The sequence below is a fragment of the Manis pentadactyla genome, chromosome 4 (genome assembly GCF_030020395.1).
Source record: "Manis pentadactyla isolate mManPen7 chromosome 4, mManPen7.hap1, whole genome shotgun sequence".
Lineage (NCBI taxonomy): Eukaryota > Metazoa > Chordata > Mammalia > Pholidota > Manidae > Manis > Manis pentadactyla.
The window spans coordinates 167,614,196-167,641,393 of NC_080022.1; the positions used below are offsets into that span (position 1 = coordinate 167,614,196).

A 27,198-nucleotide genomic window follows, 5' to 3' on the forward strand; every position below is an offset into this window, starting at 1 on the left:
TCCCCACTTTGCTTCTCACCCAATCCTCCAAGTTGACCACTCAGAGGGCCAGTGTGCCACCTTGTCACACTTGGAAGAATTTTCTGCAATTTCTCTGCACCCTCAGAGTGGAAAGCATGATAAATGGGGTGAAACCCTAGTTTTCAGCAATTGAATTTGCACAGGACTGATTAGAAGAGGGGTCCTAGAATCCGTGCTTGCCCCTCCGAGTGTATTTCCAGGTCACAGGTCCATTTAGGGTAAAACAGTGTCATTTCAATTCTGTTGGTCATTCTATGATAGCGTGAACTCCTGATTAAAGTTGTCTTCCCTTTTGGAAGAAAAGGTGCTCTAAGTTCTGAGATGTGAACAACGTCACAAGGGGAAGTGCTTAACTCAGAATTGGCAATTCAAATGCTCTAATTGCTGCCATTTGGACAGTTTGTCAGTCATAAGGAATCTTTGCTAACACCATTAGTCAAGAGGGTTAGTGTGCATTTCTTGAAAGCAGAGATTTTCATCATTTCAAATCATCATATTAGTGATGATTTGTTAAGTTTGTTAGGAAAGATAGGTACTAGTCCCCTCTGACTTGGGTAATTAAAGCCCACAGAAGGAAAGGCATTCTTTTGGAGACAGCCCAAAATAACAAAAACCACCCCCTCCTACCCTCTTCACCCCCAAAACCTGAAACTACCTACTTCATCTCCTATGTTGCCTGTCTCCTTTCAACCACCACTTCCATTCTGTCACAAAGCTGTTCCATCCCACCTCTCTGTGGCATCTATTCATGCACCTACCTAACTTGCTTGAGTTATAAGCTATAGCAAATAATAGCTCAAGAGATTCCCTCCTGCATTCCACAGTGCGTCCCTGATTGAAGATGAGATGGGAGAAGTGAATTTTCTGTCTTTGTTCCTTCCTGCCTCACATAGGGTGAGCATCCTGTGCATAATGATTCTGGTGTCTTGTCTGTGGCATGTGGATTCTGAAGACCAGCCGTTTCATCTGGTGCTCAGCCAAAGGCACAAGAGTTGATTCCAGCTCTGAAGAAGCAGTAGTTGATTATCGTCTATCTCTAATGGAGCCCTTTCCCAGGAGATTTAGGAATTTTGACTGCAATTTTATCCTCCGCATTGTTCCCCACATAAGCAGCGACTTCATAATGCATATCTCCTCAATTGCCAGGCATTTTTCCACCGGGGCAATTTCAGCAACTTCCCAACTGGTCTTCCTGCTGTTTCCCCTCTCCAGTCCTCTAAAAGTCTTTCCAAAATAAAAATGTGCTCAAGTCAGTTCCTTAGTTTAAAAATCATTGATGACTTTCTTCCAAGAGAAAAAAATCTTAGCTTCTCAAATTGACATTCAGGGCCGTTTCCCCTTCCCCGCCACACAGGTTGCACTCTGGTTGCAATGCAAGAGTTGAAGTCTCCAGGTCATGGCATCCCATCTGCCAGTCCACCCTGCCTTGTGCTGTTCCTCTGCCTGGAGGACCCCTGTCACCCTTTTCACCCACAGAACTGCTCATCCTTTGAGGTTTTGCTCCAGGGTCACCTCTGGAGTTTTCACCAGCCATTCCCAGCCAAACAAATGCTCCTTTCTCTGTGAAGATTTTTTTTCCTATGTTCACCTGCTTGCTTGACTGGGGCCTCTGGTACATGAGGGACAAACCCTGTGTCCTGTTCTGCTATCTCCCTCCCCCCAGGGCTGGCACAGTTGAGTTGATGTGCCAAGGTGGTGGTGATGAAGGACAACTTGATTGCATGGAGGGTTTTTTTTAGCCACTAAGTGTCAATCTTCTTCAGAATTTTCCCAAGGGACTGACGTTTGGTGGTTGGGGTAAGAGCATGAAGTGTGTAATACAGCTTTAACTTGAGATATTCCAAAGATGGGGTGTAGACTGCTTCCTCTTGGTGCCAGTGGCATCAGAATGACAGCTGTCACTGAATGAAGCTGCCCATGTAGGGTCAGCAGGCTTTGTCCATGACCTGAGGTTGCACCAGACTTCCCACTGCCCCTTGCTGAATTCTCCTTTAACAGAAAGCAAGCATTTAAAGAGCTCAGCTCAGATGCCCTTCACATCTGGGCTTCTCACCTCAGCCCCTTGGGGTGTCAAGGCCTGGCTCTCTCACTGCCCCCTTTTGAGAAACTTTGGCTTTGTTTATGGGCCTTTATTCTGTAGGCAGAGGGGTGATGGGACAGGTAAGAGAACAGAATAGGCTAGCTAGGTTAATACTGGAGAGAAAAGTAAGTGCAGGAAGGTAACAGCTGCGCTTGGGTGTGGCTTGGAGGGTTTGGAATGGGACAGAGGAGTCTGGCAGCAGCTAGCTTGTATGAGGTTGACAGGGGGAAAGATTTCAAGAAATTTCCCTGTGCATTGGATGTCATCTCCTGGAGCCCCTTCCTACAGCTGCCACCCTCCCTCATGCCCTGGTGTCAGTGAAGAAAGTGACCGTAGAGATAGACATCCTTTTCTTCTGGATGTGGGACTATTTCTCTGAATGGGACACCTTACATAGAAGTGACCGTAGGGTAGGCCCAGTTTTAGACATGTTAAACTCACTGCATGTGGAGTGTGGGTTCTGCGTGTTGTTCATCTGCTCTGTCCCCACCCCTGCAGCCCAGTGTGGTGTCAGCACATCAGGAGATGCTCCATGAATGTTTGCCGACCATGGAGTAGGTCCACGACAACCAAGCCAGAAGTGGAGGTGGCTGTGGGGGGCAGCCCTCTGGGCTGGAATCACCTTCGGTCCTGAGTGGGGGTGACACCCCGGGAATGGGAATTCACCTTGGAGCAGTACTGGTGAGGGGAGAACCCAGCGTGCCTGTGGAGTCTGGAGGAGAGGCAGCATGCAGTGGTTCTCAGCCTGAACCACTGGGGCGACCTTCCCCACACTCACCCTGAAACTAAGGCACCCTCCTAGAATCTCAAGGGGCAGCGTGGGGAGGGGGTGGGAAGAGTGGTCAGCACTTGTCAGGTGTCCCTGATAGGCCCTCTGTCTTCACACCTCCGTCCACTTGTTAACACCCTCAGGGCGGGGGTGCCGCCGGGCTGGCCTGGGGTCCAGTGCTGGCTCCACCACTTGCTAGTCCTGTGGTCTTGGACACTCTATGCTTTCTCAGTCTGTCTCCTCTTGAATAGAGAGTATTTTTACTTACCTCGTGTGTGAGTCAATGAGATAATGCATGTAAAATGCCTGGTACCTCTTCAGCACGTAACAGCCGTGGGCACTAATCACCATCATCACTATTAGGAGCGTTTTGAGGACAGAGTGCTTTTTGCCTTCCCAAAGGCAGAAGGAAGAGTGTAAAGATTTCGGGGGCTGGGGGCACCAGAGGCTGCAGTGGAGTGGGCTGGATGGAGGGAGGAGGAGGAGGGGGAGTGGCTTGCAGGGTAGAGCTCCGGGGTGGGTGGAGCCGGGTGAGTTTCTGGGCTTTTTCTGCCACCTAGTGGCTCCTCTGGGCTAGGCCACCCACCTGTCCCCTCAGGTCTGGGTTGTGGTGGGTGGAGGCTGGGCTTAAATATCCTGAACACAGTATCTCCATCCTCTTCTGCTGCCCCCGGTTAATACCCTGTCCCCTGGGGGACCTGTTCCATGACACAGGACCTCTTTCATGGTCCTGGTATATGGGACAAAACCCTTTCTCCAGATGGAAGGAGAGGGGAGCCTTTGTTCTCCTGGCTCCCAGGCAGACACCTGGGTCTGGTGGAGGCCACCCTCAGGTCCCACCCTGCCCTGATGGCTTGCTGGGCACTAGTGGTTTTCTTGCCCCAGGGGGAAGGAGGGCCCAGACCAACCCAGCCCAGACCCATCTGCATAGATCTGAATTTCAGACCCATCTCCGCACAGACCTGAATTCTATAAATATATACTGCTTCATGCAGGCCCTGCGTGGTTCTCCTGAGCCTCCCCATCCCACCTTCTCTAGGGGATTTTGCCTTTTGCTTCTAGGATGAGAGGAAGGGGAGGCAGAGACCTGCTGGTGAAGGGCCCAGTGGGGGCCTGGGAGTCAGCTCCGTGTCTGGGTCTGTCATTGTCTCTTTCCCCTGGTGGGGAGGCACTCCCTTCTCTGAGGATGCTGCCAGGAATGATGTCCTAGTTGCATCATCTCTGACTCCTGCTTTGAAGGCTGTTGTGACTATTTGGGAAACGTCTGACACTGGGTGCAAGGCTCCAGCAGGAGGCCAGGAGCCACACAAAGGAGTCACATGTTGGGCAGGCGTCCCCAGGCCCCTGTGTCTGCCCCGCTGCCCACTGCCCTCCCCACCCATCATCCACTTTTTCTCTCAGGGCCTTGCAGCCTCAGTGCATCAGGCCTGGATTGCATCATGCCTGGCTTTGCTCACAGAGCAGCAGGAGGAGGAGTAGGGCCTGCTGCCCGCTGCCCGCCCCCTTGCTCTCATCTCCTTCCACTCCCTCCTGGGTAATCCTCCTCCTTCCTCCCTTCACAGGCCCATGGCACCTGGGAGTTGTCTGCCAGTGGCTTTCAGCTCCCTTTTCCTTCTCCTGCTCCCCAGGGAGCCCCGAGGCTACAGAGGCCAGGGGAAGGAGGCTGGTGGGCAAGGATCAGCATGCACTGAAACCGCCCTTCTTCATTTCTGTTCCCCTCCTGGCTGAAGACAACTGCCACCCACAAAAGGAACACCTGGTTGTATCCAGAGTGCGACCTCCCAGAATTGGAGGACGAGACCAGAAATTGTCTAAACTATTCTGAACTAAATCATTATTCCAAACTATCTCAGAACTAAAGCTACTAATAATCAACAAAAGATGAACTGATTCAGCTTTGTAGAAAGTACTTAACTTGCATTGATCATTCATGTCCCCGCCTGTGGTCCAGGCATTTTATTCTCACATCTCATTTAATCTTTCATCAACCCTGTGAGGTGGTGCTATTCACATTCCTGGCTGATGGATGAGGAAGCTAGAGCACAGAGAGGGTACCACCTGGCTACTAGCGGTAGACCTGGGATTTGAATCTTGGTCTGTTTCCCTCCAGTGTGACTCAAAGCCTCTCAAAGAGATGGTTGGAAAATGTGATGCTGACTACTTGGACTTTTTTTTTTTAACCCTCAGAAGGAGGTTTTTGCCCAGGACATTCATCGAAAGATAAGACTATCTTTTATCTTATGAAGGAGATACAAAAAGACCAGTCCATATCAAATGACCTGGACTGGGCTCTGCTGTCACCCGTATGCTGCCTCTCTGACATAATGCTATTGTTGAAGGTCCTGGATCACGTGGGGTATAGAAACAGGAATCAAAGATAGGAGCTTGTCAGGGGTTCCAGCCTGCCAGGAAAGAGTGAGGACTTGAGGGGGCTGCACACATGGACCCCGCAGGCTGCAGCAGAGATGGTGGGCAATACCATCCCCTCCCTTCACAGAGACCCTGCTTGTGAAGCTTCCCCTGATGAAATAGCTTTCAGGTTAAGCAATCTAGTTACCATGGCTTTGTCTAATAGGAGTCTACTTTTCAGGGTCAGCTCAGCATCTCTGGGGACAGATAGTTCTAAACTTTGCAAAGCCCAACCCCAGACCTTAGGCCTGGCCAAGCTGCAACTATTAAAGAACCCCAGTGTGGGCAATTGCTGCCATCTTGGTCACCTCCTTATTTTCACTGCCCATGGGCTGCTTCAGTCCTGAAAGAGAACAGGAGGAAAACCAACTAGGAGGAATGCAGCCTGCCTTCCACAGCTCAGGGCCCAGCTCCACCCCTGTGAGAGGCAGGGTCAGGGTGTGGGTCATGCTTGCTGGCTAGCACCCTTCTCTCTCTCCCTGTCTCTTTAGCCCAAGACAAACTCGGAAAGGACAAAGGGCCCCATTGACCCAATAGCCTTGTGACCCCACCCAAGTCTTTTCCTCTTCTCCCCAGGCAGCCAGCAGAACACTCACTAGGGTAGCAGTCAGGGGCCACAAGGCCACCGAGGGGGCATTGCAGGGAAGCCACGAGCATCTGCAGCCTGCTGAGTGGGGAAGACAGGGAGCATGTGGGCAGTGCCTGCCAGACCCCTGAGAGGAGGGGTAGCCAGGACTCCTGCCTGCAGTCCCAGGAGCAAAGCAGCAAAAACCCTCAGGGTCAAGTGTGGGAGGGCCTGGGGGAGTCCAGCCTCAGCTCCAAACTGGGCTGCCCGGGAGCTCAGGACTCCCCAGCCTGCATTCCTGCCTCCCACCCCCAAGCATGCCCCCCACACCCAGGCTATAAAGCCCCCTTTGTCTGGGCCCACTGAGGATCTTGACTGTCTCCATCTCAGCTTCCTGCGCCCTGCTCATCACCCTCTGGTGCCTGACAAAGAGGTCAGGGCACAGTGAGAAGTGGTAAAATCCTCTTCTTGCCTGGGCCCTGGCCCTAGGAGTTTAAGCATCCAGGCCTTGCAACTGATACTCCCACCCCCAGACCGCACCAGGATAGGTTAATTCCCCCCACCCCCGTCCCCTCTGGGACTCCATGCTCCTGCCCCAGGCAGCCCCCCTGCCTCTCACATGCCTGCTCTTATGAGGCCCCCTCAGTTTGGCCCTGCCTTGTCTGGGGCAGAACAGAGGGGCAATGGCAGTCAGGAGCCACCCCTAATGGGGAGTGTCAGTGGGGGAGGCAGTCTTTTTTTGTCACCTCCTTGGTCCTCACCAGAGTGGGTGGCCTCACTGCCACAAGTTATTTTCCTGGCTGGTATCTGGGGCTTCAGATGATCCTCCTCTGGAAGTGGATGAGTTCAGCCCCTCCTCCTGCTTGGCACATGCCTGCAGGGGCATGGCACATGGTGGGCGACAGAAATCTCCATTTCGACTCCCCATAGCCAGCCAGAACATGTCTGAACAGAGGCTGGATCCCGACAACAGGGAGTGGCGTCTCTGCACCAGCTCCTGTCCTCACAGGATCACAGGGTCCAGACCCCTGCTCACCAAGTGGGGTCCAGGCTGTGTCTCCCTGCCTTCCAGGCCTGTGGATATCTCTGGCTTGCTCTCAGGTAACCCCTGAGGCAGAGCATCAGCCAGGCAGACAGTGGTCTGAGCTATGGGGTCAACTCTGTCACCAAATTACTGTGTGACCTTGGGCGAGTCCCTCTGTGGACCCTGTAAAATGAGGGGTGTGACCTTCTGACTGACAAACCTCAGGAACTAGGAGAGGGGCTGCCCTGGGAGGGGCTCCTCTCTGGACTAACAATGTCCCCGAGACAGGCAGAACATGGGGTGTTGGCAGGGATGAGCCCTGAATATGTGAAGTGTGTGGGTGCATTGTGTGTGTGTGTGTGATAGAGAGTGTGACTCTGCATGCGCGCGCGTGCGTGTGTGAGCCTGGTCCTCCACCCGCGGGAGGGGAGGGGAGAGGAGGGGGCGGGGCCTGCGGGGCGGGGCGGGGGTCCAGGCGGCTGAGACCAGGCGCTCTTGCTCAGCGGTTGCTGGTGCTGCACCGACCGGGCTCATGGAGGGGCCGCTGGCCCCTGTGCCCCCCAGGGCCGGCGCTGCCAGGACAGCGTAGCGAGAGGCAGCATGGAGCAGGTCAGCGGGCGCGGAGCGGGGGCGCGAGTGTGGGAGCGGAGGGCGGCGGCATCAGGACGGGATGAGGGTGGGCGCGCCGAAAGGAGGGGGCTCAGCAGCAAGGAGGGCTCAGGCGCTGGTGCTGCGCGCGGGGCCGGAGCTCTGCGGGAGGGATGGTGCTTGCGTGACAGGGCTTGTGTGGCCCCACAAGAGGGCTCCCCCACCACTGACACAGGAAGGCGCGCGCTGAGGGCGCACACGCTGCCTCTCTCCCCACCCCCTCCATTAGTAGAGCGCCCGCGTTTAGAAGCCTCCTCCCCACTCGGTAAGGTCCCACCCGCTGCTAGGATCCTAGGTCTAAGGGGGCTGCAGGTTCTGCAGAATGGGACAGGAAGCCAGGCGGCTCTCCCAGGCCATACAACTACCGCTGACCCCCAGACCTCCTTGGTGGGACCTCAAGATACAGGCGTCCCCACACGTCAGGGGGCTTCTCCCAGCCAGGCTCCCCCTCTGCTTCCAGTCACAGCAGCTGCAGCAGCTGCTGCCACCATTTCATGGCGTGGGCGGACACCTTCTCCTTATGCACCCCCGCCCCCACCAATACACACCTGCAGCCCGGGCCAGGCTCCTAGGGCTTTCTTTCTTCCACACAGGCTCCATCAGAAAGGGCCAGGGGTGAAGGCCCCCTCGGGTCAGAGTCCTCCCTGTGCCCACTCCCCAAGTTCCTGAAACCAGCAAACCCCGGACAAGCAGGACCAGACCCCTTAAGTGATCACGGGGGCCTCTGTCCTGACTTGCAGAGGGTCAGCAGCCTGATGTGGGTGGGCGTGAGGACACTGCCTGCTCCCTTCCTCATCACCACGTGAGATCTGAGGGTGGGGTTTGGAGCTGTGTGGTTTTCTGTTCCTGGGCATGTCTTTAAGGCCTGAGGCTGCCTTCACTCCCAGACTTTTGGACTGCTCTGCCTAAAGCAATGTCCTGGGGCCCTGGGCTCTGAGACCCCTCCCCTCCAGACTGACACATGCCCCCTACCTCTGTGGCAGAGGGGTTCGTGGGTTGCCTGTGATGATGTTGAGGACGGGGGGAGGAGTGGAGGGCAAGGAGTCAGGGTAAGGTGGAATCAGGGAATGGGGTGATCCTAAATCCTGGGATTGGAGAGGGAGGCATCACGTCCACTAGGCCTCTTCCCTGGGTTGGGCCTGATGTTGGGGTGGGGTTGTGGGCTGGTCTAGTCTCCAGGCCTGTTTGGCATCTTGGTTGTTAATTTAAATGGCCAATGGCAGCTCCTTTGAGCACCAGGCCTGGTAGGGGCAAAGGGACTCGTCATTATCTGCTGCTGTTGTCATTAGTGACTCTACCCTCAACTCTACTCAGTATGAAAGAGTGGGGAGAGGGTCAGTGCTAAATGCCAATGAATTGCACACATTAAAATCGTTAATTTTTTGTTATGTGAATTTCACTTAAATTTTTTAAAAAAGGAAGGGCAGGGCTAGGGGCCACCACTACTTTCTGCCTAGAGGACGCTCATCTCATCTCCCTGGGTGTGCACTTCAGCCATCAGCCCCATCAGGCTTCTGCATTTCTGGGGTCCGCTGCTTCCCCTTCCACAGAGGACAGAGCCTGGCTTCCCTGGGCACTGGCATCATGCAAGGGAGGAGAGAGTTTGGAGGAGAGTCAGGACGTTGGGCTCTGGCCCATCGAGGGACACAGGGAGGCCTTGGACTTCTGTCCTTTCTCCGGGTTGCTTGGAATCCCTGCCAGCTGTGCTGAGTGGTGGCTTTCCAGGTCCTTTATAGTGTCCCAGGATGAGGAGCACAACTGCCAACCTGTCTGCTGGACCATGGGACTGCCCCCCTGTCACCCCCGCAAAGGGGACTCTGATGATAAGCACAAGCATAGAGGTGCCCAGGCTGATGCCAACACCTGAGGCAGCCCTGGCCTGACCACACCCCCCCTGCGCGGCAGCCTCCTGGCTGTGCATGGGGAGCTCCTGAAAGCAGAGTTCCTTCACCACACCAGAGGAAGCTCCTATTTTAAGTTTCCCATGTGCTGAGCCCTCTTGTAAAGCAAAGAATCCTTTTATAGTGCAAGAACCGCCCTGATGTGTCTGTTTGGTATGTGTGGATTTTGGCATGTAGGGTTTCCTTAAAGGGGAGCATGCCTGGAATCTTTCACAGGGGCTGGAATTGCCAGGTGGGGTGGGTGCCAGGACAGAGGGGTTTGCCCCCTGCGGTCAGTGCCCTTCCTCTCTTTTTTGTCTCCATCTAACTCCCCTCACACCCTCCCAGGGCTGGCTCAGGGCCAGACAGAGGAGAGGGGAGCAGCTGCTGGGGATTTCCAGAGCTTCCAGGGGGAGGTGGGAGCTACCCCTGCCCTCCTCCTTTCATTCCTCCTCTCTGTTTCTCTCCCTTCTCTTCTTCCCTTCCTCTACATTCTCCTCTCCCCTCCTCTCCTTTTTCCTTCTCTCTTCCCAGCCTTTACCTTCCAAGAGGGGCAAAATGGAGGTGGGGGTGAGGTATGAGGGGCAGGGAGTGGCACAGGCCCCACCTGTGTTCAGGGATGTATAGGGGCCAGGTGGGGCTAGGCTGGAGGCCTGTGGCAGAAGCAAGACTGCAGACTAGTTGCTGGGAAAATTTTAAAGCCCTTACATAGAACCGCAGAATTTAGCATCCTGGACTACCTGGCTTAGCTCCTGCCCGAGGGATCGTGGTGATTCACAGGAAGAGCAAGGGCTTAGCATCACACCTGAGCAAGTTACTTCACCTGTGTCCCCATTTATATAGCGGGGCTAATAATACCTGCCTTACAGTGTTGTCATGGGTGTAAATGAAATAATATTTGTAAAGAGCTTGGCACATAGTAGGTGCTTAACACTTTTAATTCCTCTCCTTCCCATCTTGGTGTTTTCCAGCCTCTGCTAAGTGATGTCATGATCCTTTAAGTCATCTGTTAGCCTTGCACACACACACTCCGGACAACTGGGTCTTCAATTGCCCACTGTCACAGAGGTGAGAACATGCTAAAACTCCAGCCCAACGCCTCTTCCCCAGAACCATGACACAGTTCCCACAACCATGGTTCCCTGGGGGCTGCCAGTTGAGAGCAGCAGGGCTGGGTGTGAAAGACCTGCCCCCTGCCTTGCCATCAGGCTTTTGCTGGGTGGGGCTGGCTTGCCCTGCTGCCAGAGAAGCTGTAGCCTCACTTCCACCCCAAGCTGGCTGTCCAGAGGTGGGGGGCTGGTGTCCTAGCTGTTTGGCAGGTTGCCAGTGCCTTTCAGCCCCAGCCTGGCCAGGGTCTGTAGCTTCCCACTCTGAGGGGTGTTCGGCTGGGGTTCCTCTTATGCAGGATTCCTTGGGGACCTGGCAGCAGGGATAAGGGTGTGGACTGGCGTCATCCTGAGTGGACTCTCACCCCACCCTACACCATTAACGATGCTCAATGAGGCCCACTCTTTGGGATGTTTCGCCAGAGCCTGCGTTCCATGCCCTCCCCAGCTCTCAGACTTCAAGCCTCTTTTCTCTGCCACTTGTCACTTGAGGTCCTTCAAATTCTAGGCCAAACACTGCCTCTGAGGCCCCTGCCTTCTGTCCCCTTGTTTTGCTCAACACTGTGGGCACCACCACTACAGCACCGCCCCAGCTGTCCTTTGCCTGGGCTTGTTGCCCTCCCTGGAGTCTGAGCTCATTGAGGGCAGGCACATCAGCAGCCCCACGGAGCAGTTTGCATGTAGTCAGTGCTCTAAATAGATAAGATTAATGTCTTTTGATTTGAATTATGGAAATTTATGTGGAGGTGGGCGTTGCTGTTTTGGGACAAGCAGACCCCCCGGGTGAAAGCCAGAAGCCCAAGAACAGGTCAGGTTTCCCTTCCCTGCTCTCCCCTCTAGTCCTGCCCTCCTATCCTTCTCCACCAGGGGGTGCTCCTTCCCCTTTGGTGGAGGGGCGGCAAGCTGTACCCAGCTTCGTGGTCTCCTGTCCTACAACCCACCCTCCACCCAATTTTTCCTTTTCAGCTCACAGAGTGCTTTGAATCCGTTATCAAATGTGAGCCCCAAATCGAGAGGCAGGCGTAGGAGGCTTATTGTTTTCATCTTACAGAGGATGAAACTGAGGTTCAGAGAATATGCTTTTCCTCCAAGACATAGCTACCAGGTGGGCAGGATGCAAACCTGAACCCAGGTCTTCAGACTCTCAGCTCAGCACTCCTTGATGACACCATACAATCCCTTGCTGGCCTCTGGGCCAGGCCTGATCCTGACCCTGGGCTGTCTGGTCTCGGACTCCCTGACTGCTCGCCTGCTCCCCACCTAGCCCTACCTGGCTCTGGGGAAGACAGGTTCCTCCTCTGGAGCGCTAGACTCTGGCTGCTTTTCCTCCACTCCGCTGCTGATTCTCTCAGCAGGTCTGACTCCATTCTTCACCCCTGCTGCTCTTCCTCACAGCATAGTCTGGCCTCTGCCCCACCTGTCCCCTGAAAGTACCCTCTCTGCCCAACACCGTGCCACGTCCTCTGTCCACTCCCTTCCTCTCAGTCTTCTGTTTTCCTTGCTGCCTCCTCCTTCCTTACCTGCCCCTAAAAGTGAGTGTCCCCCTCATCCTGTTCTGCATCGGGTCCTCCCTGCACTGGCCCTGGGGAATCTGAACCACTCTCCTCGTCCATCAGGGACTTCACAGCCATGCCTGTAGCTCAGGCCTCTCCTCCAGGAGATGGACCCAGGGTTTAAGCTGCCAATCACTACTCTGTTGGCAACACAGCCTGTGAATTAACAGTGTGGCTCTGGAGCCAAATGCCTGGATTCAAATCCTGTGTGGCTTTGGGTAAGATACTCAAGTTCTCTGGGCCTGTGTTTCCATAAAATGAGGATTATAATATCTATTTCACAGTACCTTTGTAAGACTAGTTTGGAATAATAATACAAAGGACTTAACACAATCCCTAGCATGTTCCTCTCCCTGAGCTCACTCAAGGCAACTGGTCTACCTAATATTCTGAGCCAGAAACCTTGGAGTTGTTCCAGACTCTTCCATCTCTGATCCCAAACACCCAGTTGGTTACCAAATCCCAGGGCCTCTGAGGTTTGCTACCCCCAGCCTTTGTGCAATGCTCTCCTCATCTCCTTGCTGCCCTCTGTTCTTTTCTGCATCCTGCCACAGCAGCCAGGGCACATCTCCACTTAAATCCCTGCCCCAAGCCAGCTAGAATCTAAGTGCCTCAGGCCCACTCAACTCCAGGGTCACATCCCCACCCGCATTTCCTTCCTTATCCATCCACGCTTCCTGCCCACATCCCCTCCCTCCGCTTGGCTCCAGCTATACTGCTAGAATCTCCTCCCTGCCTTTGTCCATGAGTGTCCTTCTCCCTGCAGTACAGTTTGCTCCATCCTCCGCCCCATCCCCATCCTGTTCAGGGAGCCCCCAAAAGCTCAAGGCCACCTCCTTCTGGAAGCCTTCCTCTGCTTCTCCAGCCTTCCATTGCTCCTTTTCTGACATTTCACTGCAGAGTCAAGATTGGTAAAACCACGACCCCTCAACAGAAGGAGCTAGGCGTTATCTCCATATACCCAGGCGCAACCTCCTCTCCTCCACCCCTCATAAATTAGGGCTCCCCATACGCATTTGTGATGGAGAGAAGGTAACTGGGCTTGGAACAGAATTCAGAGAGATGGGGAGTACCTCAGTGAGGGACACCCTCCACCCCATATTAGGTTTACTGCCTGAACCCCCAGAGAGAGAGTGTGTGCCAGGAATAGAGTGGATTTGGGGGTGGACAGTAGAATACAGGGAGTGAGATGCAGGGAGTCAGAGGGGAAGGATGGGAACAAGAGGGGCTGGAGAATATGATGGGGGATGGGGACAGGGTGGGGGTGCAGGTCAAGGTGCAGGAAGAGGTGGGAAGGGCAGCAGGGTGGGAGAGAGCGGACTTTCTGGTAAGCGGGGGAGGTGAGTGCAATGCATTGTGGAGGGAGGAATTCATCCCCAGGCCAGTGTGAGCTCATTTCCTCTCACCACCTCCTGCAGTGTCTGAGGGCATCAGGCTCTGGAAAAAGTGAGCCAGGGGCACCCCAGCAGCCACCACCCTCCTGGCTTACTCAACAGCCTCAATTCAATCTGGATCTCAGGTGTCACCCTTTCCCCTTCACACTGATACCCCATTTGCCTTGAGAGGGAAGGACCCTTGAGACAGGGTGACAGCAAGCTTTGGACCACTGGAGCGATAGGGCAAAAAAGAGGTAGAAACAGGAACCTGATTGAAGATTAAGCAAGAAAATACTGGCAGTATGACAGATTAGTTAGGTGGCAGGAAGGACTTCTCAGAAGTGGAGGATAATTCTGGCTGCACATGACCTTAATGAAGAGATGTGGGGAAGGAAACAGACTCATTAAGTTCCCCTCCATCATTATGAAAGAATCCATTTCCATTGACTTCCAGGGGATTTAAAATAAATTAAATAAAACACAAGACTTTAAAACAAGTCAGTGTCTCCTTCCTCAGGCTCACTGGTGTAGGGATAGCCTAATTGGTATCTGGGCCACCTCACCCCATCCAGAACCTGAGTCCCTGATCCTGGTCAGGTGAAAGGGCAGGGGGCTTGGAGATGATCAGCTCTCAGGAGTCTGGGTGGCCATGGCAAAGCAAACATGTTTTATGAGGTCTCCTTGCCCCAGAGGGTAGGTAATTCCAGTAGACTGAGTTGCCCCTCCCACTTTGATTGCCTGCCTTATCCAAATCTTATATTCATCTGTGCCCTGTGCCTCTTTTCTTCATGATCTGGGTGAAGAACACAGAAGCCCCTTAACTGCAAAGCATGGGAAATGGGTAAGCATAGGCTGTAGGAGATAGGAGGTAGGAAGGATATTAGTTAGATAGCATAAAGAATTTAGAGCAGAAATGAAGGACTGAGGGACTGTCCCTTCCTAGATTATCAGGGGACAGACTGAGGGTCTCTGCTTGGAGGCAGGGAAATGAGGAACTGGCTCAGTGCCCAGGTGGCTCTTGGGCCCAGCTCAGACTGAAGGTGGGAAGGTAAGCTGTGCGGAGCTTGTGATTGGGAGGTCCAGGGGGTGTCCCTGCTCTCACTGCCATCCACTGCAGAGCAGATCTATGGCACAGTCCAGAGGCCTGGACCACAGGCTGGCTGGCTGGGGGCCTGAAGGCTGGGGCATCTGCCATTCTTTCTCTTCCAGCCTCTATTCCCCTGCCTTCATGGGGTCCTGGGCTGAGACTCTGCCTGGGATAAGCCCTAGATGGAGTGCTGTGGACCCCTTGAAGGCTCCCCCGTTCCTCCCATGCACATCACCACCTCTGCCCTCGTCTCAACTTCGTGAGTCTCTGGATGGAAGGCTCCCTAAGCTTTTTTCTGGCCTTCCCTCTCTTTCACCCTGGATCTCATTTTCTGTGTCTTCTGACTTTCTCTGCCTCTCTCTATTCTGTCTCTACCTTGTCTCTGCCTCTCTCATTGGTTCTGTGTCTCTCAGTCTCTGTTTCTGACATCTCTGCCTTTCCCTGCTTCTATCTGCTTGCTTCTCCCTGTCTTCCTTCGTCTCCCCCTCTTCCTATGCTAGTTTTGGGCTCTGCTCCCTCGTCCTCTTTCCTTGTTCGGCCAGGATCACCTATCTGGGCCGGTTCCCCGGAGGCCTGCCCAAACTGTCTGCCTGAGACTACCTCTCTTCCCGGAGCTGTGCTCTGCCCTCTGCTGCCAGCTCACCCCCTGCCTCAACCCCTTTACCAGTCAGCTGCGCTAGGGCGAGGCTGCGGGTACGCCCCGTCGGTAGCTCAGGGGGAGGAGCGAAGGGGCTGGACCCCCTGGGGGGACCCACTCCGCGCTCGGCCCCGCCCCCTCCGGCCCCGCCCCTCCCTGTCCTGCCCGCTCCCTCCGCGGTGCCCTGGCCGCAGAGCCGCAGTTGCCGCCCGATGAATGGAGTCGCCTTCTGCCTGGTCGGGATCCCTCCCCGTCCGGAGCCCCGACCCCCCCAGGTAACGGCGCTGGACCAGGGGAGAGGGCGGATCCAGGCGCAACCCGATGGCTGGCGGCGGGGCCGGGGTCGCAGCGCCCCAGCTGGGCGGGCACAGCCTGGGGCGCAAGGCGCGGGCACCTCGGGCACGGCTGCCAGGAACATCGGCTGGTGGCGGGCCGAGCAAGGGGCCGGAGCGAGAGCTGCCCTGGGCGGGGGACGGGGGCGGGGCGGGAAGGAGGGAGGTAGGCAGGGGGACGGGAGGCGCACGGGACCGCCGCGGCAGGGGGCACCGACCCGACACGGCAGTGCCAGGCCCCCCGCGGCCGGGCAGCGGGGGCGGGAGGCCCGCGCCTTTTGTCCGGGTTTTACAGGCGGGGCGCCTGCCGCCGTTTCCTCTGCCCGAGTTTTCGTTTTCCGTTGGCGAGGCCCCGGCACAGCTGGAGGGAGCGGGAGTGGGGGAGGGGTTCCCAGAGCGGGAGGTCCTTGGCCACTGCGGGCCGGACACCCCCCTCCCCGCGCCACACTCGCCCCCTTCCGGGCCGGACCGCACGACGAGCTTCGGGGCGCGGGTCCGCAGCTCCACTGGGTCCTGGGAAACGAAACAGGCCCCGGACCCCGGTCCTGCAGGCGCCTTTGCCCTCCCGTCTGCCCCATGCGCTCGCGGTGGGTGGGTCTGGGCGCGGGGTGCCAGGGGCATTACTCAGCGCTGTGCTACTTTTCTTGGGCTCTTTGATCTGCCAGCTGCTGAAGCTGGGGAGGGGCCAGCAGGGGCCTCTGGGTCCCATTTAGGCCAGCCCCCTACTTCTGAGCCTGGCCCGAGAGTCCTGCTGGAACACCCCAACATATACCACCCCCTTCCCAAGTTGAAGGGTTGAGCACAGTCGTTTTCTCAGTCTGGGAAAAAAGTTCCTTGGGGGTCTAGGTTGGGGTCTGGACTGAGGTCTCTTCCTCTTTGACAGCACAGGAGCATTTAGGGATGCTCTGCCCTCCCAGCCCCTTGGTGTTCTGCAAACTTTCTGAGCTGGGTGTGTTTCTCCAGGTCTTTGTGTGGGCTCATTACTCCCTCAACCTGCATCTCACTCCCCCGACTCATCCTCCACCTTTTAGCCAGTGTTTCCTAATTATAAACTTGAAATTCAGGATGGACAGCAGGTGGGGGTGGAGGTCATTAAGCCTGAGTCCCTTGGCTTCTCCCCCTACTAACACATACTAATACATCTCCACCCCTCTACCATTTCCATCCCCACTGCCATCCCAGGTCCAACTGGCGGTAGATGGCATTTGATCCCACATGTTTCCCCCTCTTCCGGGGCAACCGCCTTATATCCAAAAGTGGCCTCTCTCATGGAGATGTGCTCACTGGTATGCGATTTGAGTCTTGATTACATAACCAGTCACCTCCAAACACAGCCCAGAGACCCCAGCCCCAGGCTTTTCTTCCACTTGCTCACAGGTGATTGGGTCCATCCCTCGGTGGCTGGGAACTCCAAGTCCCTGCATCCAAGCCCTGCCCTACCCTGGGGAATGATAAGAGCAGTAAATCCCTTACTTTCAAGGCAGGGTTCAGGGCCTCAAAAGCCCCATGGGTGGGCAGGGCAAGTGTTAGGATCTGAAGGTACCCAGCAATAGTGCCAGGGCTAAACCCTGGTCCCCTGATGGGAGTCATGGCACAAGATGAAGCTCTGGGGTTGGGGGGAGTGTTATTAGGCAGGTGGCTTTGGGACACTATGGGGAATAGGCAGGCTTTCAAGGATGCCACCCAAGCAGAGAGGGAGTTTGTCTTGGGGAATAGGCCTTGTGTTTGAGCAGCCTGGATGGGGATCTCACTGCCCCCTCTCCAGACTGGCCCGAGCTCACTGGGCAGGGGGCAGCTTTTTTGGCATGAATGGGAGTGGTGATGAGGGCGGGTGGGTGTTGGTTACAGAACAGGGCAGTGCAGGAGCAGGCAGAGGCGCTTTCGTTTCGTCTTCATTGCGGGGACATGTAGAAGGACTTTGTAATATGTAAGGTTAAAAGAGAGACTACGGAGGAGGAGTGTGGCGGAAGCTACCCGGTGAGGGATTGCTGTTAGTTGTCCGGAGATGGAGAGAGAGCCTTGTGAGCTGCCGCAGACCAGGCAAGCCTGGAGCATCATGTAGGGAAGTTTCCTCCAGGACAGTGGGTAGCTTCCTGCGAGCCTGGATTCCAGGGTAGAACTCTGGGTAGATTCATAGGGTATGCAAATATATTCAAATTAACATATAGGTTAGCGTCGGAAAAAATGTGTTTTTAAATGGAGGAGTTGCTTTAATAATACAGCTGATAGCTAAGACAGAGAGAGCACTTACTCTGGGCCGGAATTTATATGAACTACCTCATTTAATCCTCACACTACCATGACAGAGTACTGTTATCACCCCCACTTTATAATTGAGGGCAGTGAGGCACAGAGAGCTAATAGCTTGGCTGCAATCACATCACTAACAAAGAGGGGAGCCAGGGTAGGAACCTGGCAGTCTGGCTGCAGAGTCCATGTTCTCACTCTGCTATCTTGCTTTTTAGGACTTGTTTTGTCCCTGTGTCACTACCACCTCCCATCTGGGCCCATCTTGGACACAGCCTAAGGTCAAGGTCAGCCTGTCACTGGACTGGAGCTTGGTTGCTTGTCTTTTGTCTGGGATAGGCCTGGGGACGGGAGGCCTCAGGTGCCCATCCGCGTTGGTGGGTGGGGAATCAGCTCCTTGACTCCTCCAAGCCCCCCACCCCCACCCCATGCCAGCCTATAGCAGTTGGGCTGTGGCTCAGTTCATTAGTGTTTTCCTTCCAAAGGGGCATCAGCCCTGCTCTGTTGGCTGTGGGGGTTCAAAGGTGAGATATTGGCTTGGTCAGGGATTTGGACAAAGCCAGGTTTTAATTATCTTGCTCTCTCTTCCTCCCCAGAGAAAGCCATGAATAGGGCCTGTGGGAGCTGGCTCTGCCTTCCCCCAGCACCCTCCACCCCCTTTAAACAAGCCGCCTTTAGATCCAGGCCCCCATGTTCCATGTGAAATTGTGCCAATTTGTCAGCAAGGCAGTGCCAGTCAGTACCAGGCGGGCATCTCCTCCCCACTGCCTCAGAGGGACAGCAGGCTGGATTGGCCTTGGGTCTGCACTTTGGGGTGAGTGGAGAGCTCTGTGAGAGTGGAATATATTCATCACCTGTCAGTGTGGCAGGAGCAGAGGGCTCATCTTGTAAGGAGACTGAGGCCAGAGAGGGCCTGAGGTCAGGTAGCCTGTGAGTGGTGGACCTGAACCCAGGTGTTCTGACTTCTAGGCTCCCAGGCCATGCCTTTCTCCACATGGTTCTGTTCTTTGTGTACCCTCTCCGTGCAGGATTCTGGAGCTGGGCCCCAGGAGGGAGAGGGAAGGCCAGGGAGGAGCTTGGGTGAGTGGACAATGTATTCCGTTCATCTCTGTTTCCCCAGTGATCAGCACAGTGCCTGGCACAGAGCAGCTCTCCGTAAATGTTTGTGAAGTGCAGGCTGGGGAGCAACCCTCGCCTCCCAGGATGCTCTGTGCCCAGCTTTACCCTGGCAATGTGATGGCTGGGTTACACATCAGCCTCCCACATCTGACTGGAGTTATTCGAGAACAAGAAACATAATGAAACAACTATTTCCATAGTACTTACCACTAGGTAGGTATGTTATCCTGTTGAACAGATGAGGAAACTGGCACAAAGAGATTCTGTGGCTGCCTAAGGTCACACAGTTAGTAAATGACAGAGCTGAGGTGTTGACCATTCCAAATGGCCCCAGATGTGTTGTATATGTCTTGGTATCTACAGGGGTTGGCTTGCAGCCAGGACTCAGAGAATGTTTGTTGACTGACTGACTGACAGTATATGGAAAACCTACAGAATCCTGTAAACTACCCCTTTGGAAGTAGTTGGGGTTGGGGTCTTGGGAAGGCAGCCTAGAGATGCATCAGAGTGTTACATGCACTAAGAATGCCTGAGCCAAACCTAGAGAGGAAAGGAAAGCTCACCCACACCCTGACATGACGGCCTCTAAAGCTTAACAGGGGCCACTCTTCTGGCTTCTCTCTTGCTCTAACCCTCCACCTCTTCCCCCAGAGTTCTAAGGGGACAGTCCTGAGCAATGGGCACATGGAAAAGTCTACAGGTTGGATTAAAGAGGCCTGTTCCTTTTTCATCACTCTGGCCCTGAGATATTCAGCCCAATGTATCACCTTGGTGGAAGACTCTGTCCCTTTTAGGTTGGAAGGTGGGTGGAGTGTCTAGCTTTGGGCCAGGCCTGTCAATCCCCCCTCTCTCACGGGAAGGGGTATTGGATTTCCCGCTACCTCCAGTCCTAAACCCTTGGCTCAGAGTCATCTCCAACCTGCTCAAACCCAAGTGTCCCTGGGCAGGTGACTTTTTCCCCTCTGACTTCCCCGTTTCCCATTTGCTGGTTTGAACTGACATCAGTCAGTCACTTCCTCCAGACCACATTTTTATCTGCTGGCAAAGGCTGGTAGGGAGCTGGCTAGGAAAAAAGAAGACTCTGTGTAGGTAATGTGGTCTGTCTTCTAATATAGATGGGCAACCAGGGAAGAGAAGAGGCCCAGTCTGGCATGGCCCCTCATGGGGAGGAACATTGGGAAGGAGGTTGTTTGAGCCCTGCCTTCAGCCTGCTGAGGTTCAAATTTCAGCTCTACCCCTTATTCACTATCTGACCTTGGACCTTGTAATGAAGTTATTTAACTGTTCTTAGCCTCAGTTTTCTTATTGCTGAAATAATCCCTCAAAATTGTTGAGATGATTAAATGAGGTACTACAGGTAAAGTGGCTGACATTTGGTAATCTCAACTATTAGTGACAACTATTATATATATATGTATTTTTATTAAGGTATTATTGATATACACTCTTATGAAGGTTTCACATGAAAAACAATGTGGTAGTAATAACTGTTATTAAACAAAAAATAATCAATGGATGGAAATGAAAACAACACACTTTTGGCCCAACAAAGAGAACCCTTTACGGTCAGAGTAATCTGAAGAGAAAGTAAGCTGCTCCTGGAGGTAATGAGGCCCCCGTCAGCGGAAGTGAGCAAGCACAGGCTGAACTAGAGAGAATTCAGGCATTGGGTGAGGTGTTGACTGAGAAACCTTAAGGGCCCTGCTTTGGAGTCAGCACTGTATGGTAGGAAGCTAGAGAAGAAGGGGAGACCTGGTTCCTGCTGTGGGGGACTGGGGCAAAGAGGGGCAGACACCCGGCCTCCTGGGAACTTGAGAAGTTGGCTGCTGTGGTTTTGGGCTGTGAAACTCCTGTGAGGAGAGGGAGTCCTGAGAAGCTTCCTGGAGGAGGCCTAGAAGGATGGGTGTGGTTCTGTTGGGTGGGAGGAGGCAGGCTAGTGTAGGCTTGGTGGTTGAGGGACAGTTAAGCACCTGGGCCACTGGTCCCAAAATCTACCCCAGGGCTGCCTCCACATCCTGGCTGCCCAAGGGGGTCGGGGGTGCGGTGGTGGTGGTAGTGGAGGGGAAACTGGTAGCTTGCTGTCCCACCACCCCTCAGCCTCTCCTGAAGGATGGGCCTGTAAGGAATGGAACTGGGGAAAGAAAGGCTTCTTATGCCCAGTGCATTGGGGGCGTCTGGGGGTCGGGGGAACAGTGGGGCCTTTGTGCACCGCCTCCGGGAATCTGGCTGAGGAGCCAGCCCTGGGTCTGGCTGGCCCTCTGCAGGCAGGTCTTCCTTGAAGTGACCCTTTCAACTCTCAGTCTGAATCCCTGGGAGGAGAGACAGCTCGGGGTAGGGCATAAGGATGACTGAGACCAGCAAGCCAAGGATGGAAACAGACGCAGTGCTGGCCTCCTTGGACTGGCAGACCGGCAGGAGGTGTGTGGGCCAGAGGAATGTGGCCAGGCTGGGGGTGGGACATGTGGGAGGACAGCCACTCCAGGGGTCTTGGCCCCCAAGTGTGGGTCAATATAGGGAAGCGCAGAGTTCATTTTTTCACGTGCCTGGTTTCTATCAGTCCCCAGCTGGATTTCTGTCTGCCTCTGGGCTCCTAAATCCACGGCTTCTCCTTCCTTTTTAATTCTCTCAAAGAGTATGAGAACTCTGAAGAGATTCAGGGGTAGATGCAGGATTTTAGCCCTTGGTAGGAGGGAGGGGTGAAGCTCAGAGCTTTTCCTGCTCCTTAGACCTTCCAAAAGGCGAGAAGGGGAGGCTGAAGTGGGAACCCTTGCCCTCCACCATGGGGCCCCTTCATTCTCAATGTGGAGGAAACTCAGTATTATTTCCAAAGGAGAGAGGGTGGGTGGGAGGAGGGAAGCCAAGCAGAGAGGGCCCATCTTAGGGCTGTCATAGGCCAGCCCTCCCCCCGGCGTCCCCATTGACTCATGGGAAAACCGAGGCCTAGAGAAAGGACAGGGTCAAGGGGAAGGGACACAAAAGAGTGAGAGGACGAGGGAAGATGGAAGCCAGGCAAGAAGGGGGTCCATGCGGCTGAGTTACAATCTGAGGATAATGGAGTGATGCGCAGAGTTTCTTCAGTTATGACCTGCTGTGATTCCATGAAAGGAGGTGAAGGAAAGAGCAGGTTTCTGTTGGTGGGTTTTTGTGGACTGAGCAGTGGACAGTGGAACATTTGGCAGTCCCGGTAAGACCCCTACCCCACCCTGAGGCTGTTTTCTAATTCACACCCCCACACCGGATCTCTCCTTGGCATCCTGGCACCCTTATTTGGGATGATTCTTCTAAATCTCCCTTTCCTCTCCTAAGGGTATGGCCCCTGGTTCCTCCCAAGAAAGTGGGAAGAGGGAGCTGAGCACCAAGACTGTGATGGGGACTGCGGTGGTCCTGGTACTCTCGCCCTCCTGCACTGGCATCTGCAGAGCTGAGCCCTCATTAGCTCTAAAGAAATCTTGGCACTGTGCTCCCCTCTGCCTTGCAGCACCTGGTGGGCTGTGGGGGTGAGGGGACAGCTGAGGTTGGACCCAGAGCCCAGGAGTGGGTGAGATGTCTACAAGAGGGGAGAATGGGAGTCAGGAAATGGAGGCCACGCAACAAAGCTGGGACTGCTGCTGGTGCAGCAAACAGGCCCAGTCCCCCTTCTTCCCCACTGGAACCTTTTCCTCCCCCAGTGGCTCCCAGATGCTTTGGTCCCCAGAGTGCTAGGGAAAATGTTATCTGGGAGACTGGGTGCAGCCCGGGTGCTGAGGACATCCCCAGGCCTGGCCTGCAAAGAGTGTCCCTCTCAATTTCATCCTGGGGTAGGAGAAGGGCCTGACTCCAGAAACCGGAGACTCAGTGCTTGGGAAATCAGGCAGTGGCCAGATCCTAATGCAAACTGGCCTTTGTTCATTTGGTAACCATTTCCTGTGTTCCCAGCTCTCTCCATTGGTCTTGGGACCTGGATGAATAAGACATAGCCTGCCCCAATAGGGTTCCTTTTCTGCTTTCCCTAACACCCAAAAGTTCCACTAGGATTTTATAACCACAGTTCCTTAGATCTGCATCAACACTATCTGCCAGTCCAAAACATTCCTTGTGGTCCTCTGCTAAAAATACTGACATAAAAATGGCCCAGCCTAACGGGGAAACAGACCGGCAGCTAGTGTCTTCACTGTGACATCATTTAGCTGTGAAAGTGGTCACAAAAAAGTCTAACACTGTTGGTGGGTGAATTGCCATAGGGATTAGTAAAAAACCAGTTGGCAATAAATGAATTTCTTTTCTCTCATCACCTGTTTCCAAAGCTATCATTAAGTTGAGGATTCTTTTGTGAAACTCCTTTTGATCAGTTTTCAAGGTTGTATATTTTGTGAAATAGTTGTATATTTACTGAAACAAGAACTGAGGCCCTGAGAGGGTAAACAACTTCACTGAAGGTCATCCAGATTTTAAATTTAAATCTGGATCTTTCTGAAACCTAAGCCTGTCCTGTGGTGGCTGCTACATTGCATGACCAGGAAGAGCCCCCCATCCTGGACAGGTGAACCCTTCCCTCTACCCTCAGCTGAGCCATGAAATCCAAGTAGGGGTTGGCATAATACAGGAGTGGGGAGGACAGACATCATCAGGTGGTGGATGAAAACAGCACAATTATGCTCTGCTTTTTCTGCTTCTCAGTAACTCTGCTGTGCACAGGGGGTCTCCCTGTGCCTGCCTGGAATCTGGGTTTGCTCTTGAGTGGTATGGGGGACTCTAGGGTTCCATCAGTAGACATGGGCCAAGCCCCTACCTCCTCTAAAGGTGCTCCAGCTCTGAGGGGAAGAAGGCTTCACTGAGGAGGCAAAGTTTGCCAAGGCTTGAAAGGTGTCTGCTGGGACAAGAGAGGGGTCATGGAGAAGGAAGACAAGGGTGCTCCAGAGAGAGGGACCCAGCACAAGCAAAGGCTAGGACTTGTGAAACAGCCTAGACTCTTATAGGCTCAGTGAGTGCAAGACTGAGAGTAAAGAGAGATGAGCTTGTCAAGGCCAGTGATGGTCACATTCTTTCCCTCCCCTCCACCATTATGGCAACTCCTCATGCCATATTAAGGAATTTTACGTCCATGGAACCATGGACACGTGTTGGGCAGTGAAGGCAGGAGACTAGTTGAGAGATTATGCAGGCTGAAACTGGAGGTGAAGATGGAGAAGACAGGACAGAAATGGGATGCACCACCCTCTTCCCCTTTCCAGAAACGTGCCATGCCATCTCTTCCCCTTATCTAATATAGCCTTCCTTACTTTCTCTGTTTCTCAAACTCCTATTCATCCTTTAGTCCCTAGTTCAAATATCCTTTTATGTAATCACTGTGCCCTCCCATGCCCTCACCCACCCAACCACTACCAATTTCCTTAAATATATGGGGACTTCCTCCTCTGGGCAGTAGAATTTAAGCTCCATGAGGGTATAGACTTTGTCTTGTTCACTGCTCTATCTCCAACTTCTAAACCAGGCCCTGTTGACTAAATATTGTTGACCGGTAAACATTCCCATAGCAGTTGTCATGCACTCTGAGAACCACATAATAATAATAAAAGTCTTGGTTGCAACTAATATTTATTGAATTTCAGTGCCAGATACTGCTGTGCTGAGCGCTTTACACACACTATATCTTTGATCTACACAATCCCATGACGAATAGATTATTTTGTAATTGAAGAAACAGAAGCTCAGAGAGATTAGTAACTCATCCAAGGACACGCAGATAGGAAGTGGAACCATGCTGGGGGATTCAAGCCCAGATACCTCTGAATCCTGTTTAGAAATGTTTAAACACTATGCTGTGCAACCTCCTTATTTGTGACATGTCTGTCTCTTCATAAAGTCAGGAATTTTGAACTTCATAAAGTTCAGGAACTGTTTTGTTACTTAAAAAAAAAATCCTTTGTGGACTATTGAACTTAAATTTGTTGAGCAACTCATACGTGCCGTGCATTCAGCACTGAGTGCCCTCAAGGACCCCAGTTACAGCTGAGGAAACTGAGGCTTGGAGCAGGAAGAAATCTGGACTGGGGTCACACAGCTGGAACCTGATTTTCAGTTTCTTTGACTCCTTGTCCTCTGTGACACCTAGTCAATAGTCCCAGAACGACAGAAAGAGGAGCAGAGCTCTGGGGTTAACTGACTTGTTTGGGGCAGGACTAGTCATGGGCACTGAGTCTCCTGCCCATCTCTCCCAGTGTGCTCCCCACTGCCGTCACTGATGAGGAAAGGAGGCCCAGAGTCAGGGATGTGGGACCAGCTGTCTGTCAGACACATGAGGTCCAAGGAGGCAGGGCTGACCTGGCGCTGGGGTGGGTATGGATGGTGTCTGAAGGCAGCAGAGCCTTATGGGGACTACAGAAGAGAGCGAGAGCTTCCAGAGGCTGCATAGCGTCAGTGGGATTTCAGCCACGGGGTTTCCCGAAGGACCTCCCGGTTTGGGAGCCGCAGGCGCGCTGGTGCTAGAGGATAGGGGCCCCGCGGTGCTGAGCGCTGGGCCCTGCCTCTAGGTGAGTGGCCTTTTAGGCGCACGTTCCCAGACCGGCCGAGACCCAGCAATCAGATACGCCCGTTGCTCTCTATTTGCATGTCATTTGCATAAGCATACCCCTTCCCTCCTGCCTCTGAGCCTCCGCTCCCTAGCGAGTCTCCTTGGCGCTGGCCTATTTCAGGTTCCCGGTGCAGGGCTGGGGCGCGGGGGCCGCGAGGCGGAAAGAGCCGACCTGGGCTGCCAGCCTGGCCGCACTATTCATAGCGCAGGGGCCGGCGTAGTTCGCATTCTTGGCGTTTCTCACGTCTGGCTGGCGCGAGGCTGCCGCCGCTCCACGCGCCTCCTATCTCTCTTCTCTCCCTTTTCCCACTCCGCCCGGTGCCTCCTCCCGCACCTAGGTCCTCCCGGCCATTCTTCCTGAAGTGTAGAGGCGGCCAAGCCTGCAGGAGGAAACTGAGGCCCGGAGAGGGGGCGTGTCTTTCAGACTGGCCTCGAGGGAGAAACTGGTAGTATTGAGGCGTGTGATCAGGTGGCCAAGAGCCTGGGCTCTGCCCCCAGACAGACCTGGGTTTGACTCGGAGCCGCCACCAGGAAGTTCTTTAGCCTGCTGCCCGAGAAGCTTTTCAGAAACGGTCAAGCTGAGACCTGGAGGATAAGGGCTCAGTTAAGGAAAGACGGGGGAGGGAGAGAGACCAGTGTTACATTCTGGGAAGAGCGAACTATTCTGTGGGCCAGCCCTGGGTGGAAAAGGGCTTGGCTAGCTGCGGTGAGGGGACAGAACGCTGCAAAGGGGATTAAAGCAGCTTTCCTTTCCACTCCACCACCTATGCCATTATTCCAGTCCCCCTTCCCCCTCCTTTCTGCATCTCGTTCCCACTGAGGAAGCAGTGGGGCTACAGAAAGATGGACAAAGCTCAGAAACAACCCCTGCCCCAGGTAGACCCCTCCTGGGGACAGGGGTCTGGCTACCGTGTACTCTCTCTGAGGAGAGGCTCGTTCATCCACATTACAAAACAGTGTGCTGAGCACCTACCTTTGCCAGGTGCTGTGACAGGAACAGGGGATTTGACTGCCAGCAGAGCAGATTGTGCTCCCAGCCTTCAGGAGCTCACAGCCCCAGGGGGATCATGTTGGTCAGAATAACCACATAAATATATACACACCAACTCAAGAGTGCAGTGAGAGGATACACAGGGACCTGGGACCTGACCTGATCTGGGGCCCAGAGGAGGTGTCTCTGAGTAATTGACTTTTTGAGAACCATTGGGTGAGTTATTTAGGGTGTGGGTTGGTAAGGCAGGGAGGGAGCTGGATAAGAGAACAGTATTCCAGAAACAGTATGTGCAAAGGACCTGAGGCTGGAAGGGTGCCTGGTCCTCAAAGGAACTGGAAGGAGGCCAGGGTAGCCAAGTACCGAGGACAGGGGTATGGTGGGTGTGGAACCCGGAGGTATGTCCCACAGGGACTGCTAGCCATAGTATTAAAACAATTAGTTTGGACTATTAGGGGCCCCAGAAATGATGGTGGTTTGGAGCAGAGTGGCGGACTCAGGAGACATTTGAGGAGCAGGGTCCACTCTGATGGGTGGGATGTAGGGCGGAGGCCATAATGCCTCCCATTTATCTCTTCTCAGAATTCTCTCCCAGCAACTTTATCAGGCTGCTATCCCTAGCTTCATTTTGTAGCTGAAGAAATAACAAAAACCTGTGTGACTTTGAGGTCACACAGTGAGAAGAGGGCTAGGGCCAAATCCAGTGGCAAGTGTGACCCTTTTTCCATTATCAGCCTTCTCAGTGCTGCAACAGTGGTCTCTGTCTCACCAGCCTCCTAGCCTCCACCCTTTGGTGCCTCTGTT

At 54.0% G+C, this 27,198-nt stretch overlaps 1 protein-coding gene across 4 annotated transcripts in view; it reads left to right on the forward strand.

Moving 5' to 3' along the window:
- The first annotated feature begins 7,354 nt into the window (after positions 1–7,354).
- Positions 7,355–27,198, forward strand: part of ARHGAP23 (Rho GTPase activating protein 23) — a 77,472-nt gene continuing 57,628 nt past the window's right edge. For 3 of the 4 annotated variants that reach the window (XM_057501408.1, XM_036930483.2, XM_057501411.1), the window contains exon 1: positions 15,329–15,430. In XM_057501408.1, coding sequence (XP_057357391.1) covers positions 15,368–15,430 — 63 coding nt within the window. In that variant the 5' untranslated portion in view covers positions 15,329–15,367. Of the gene's footprint in view, positions 7,478–15,328; positions 15,431–27,198 lie in introns of those variants that run through there. The other variant, XM_057501410.1, reaches the window with a different exon arrangement.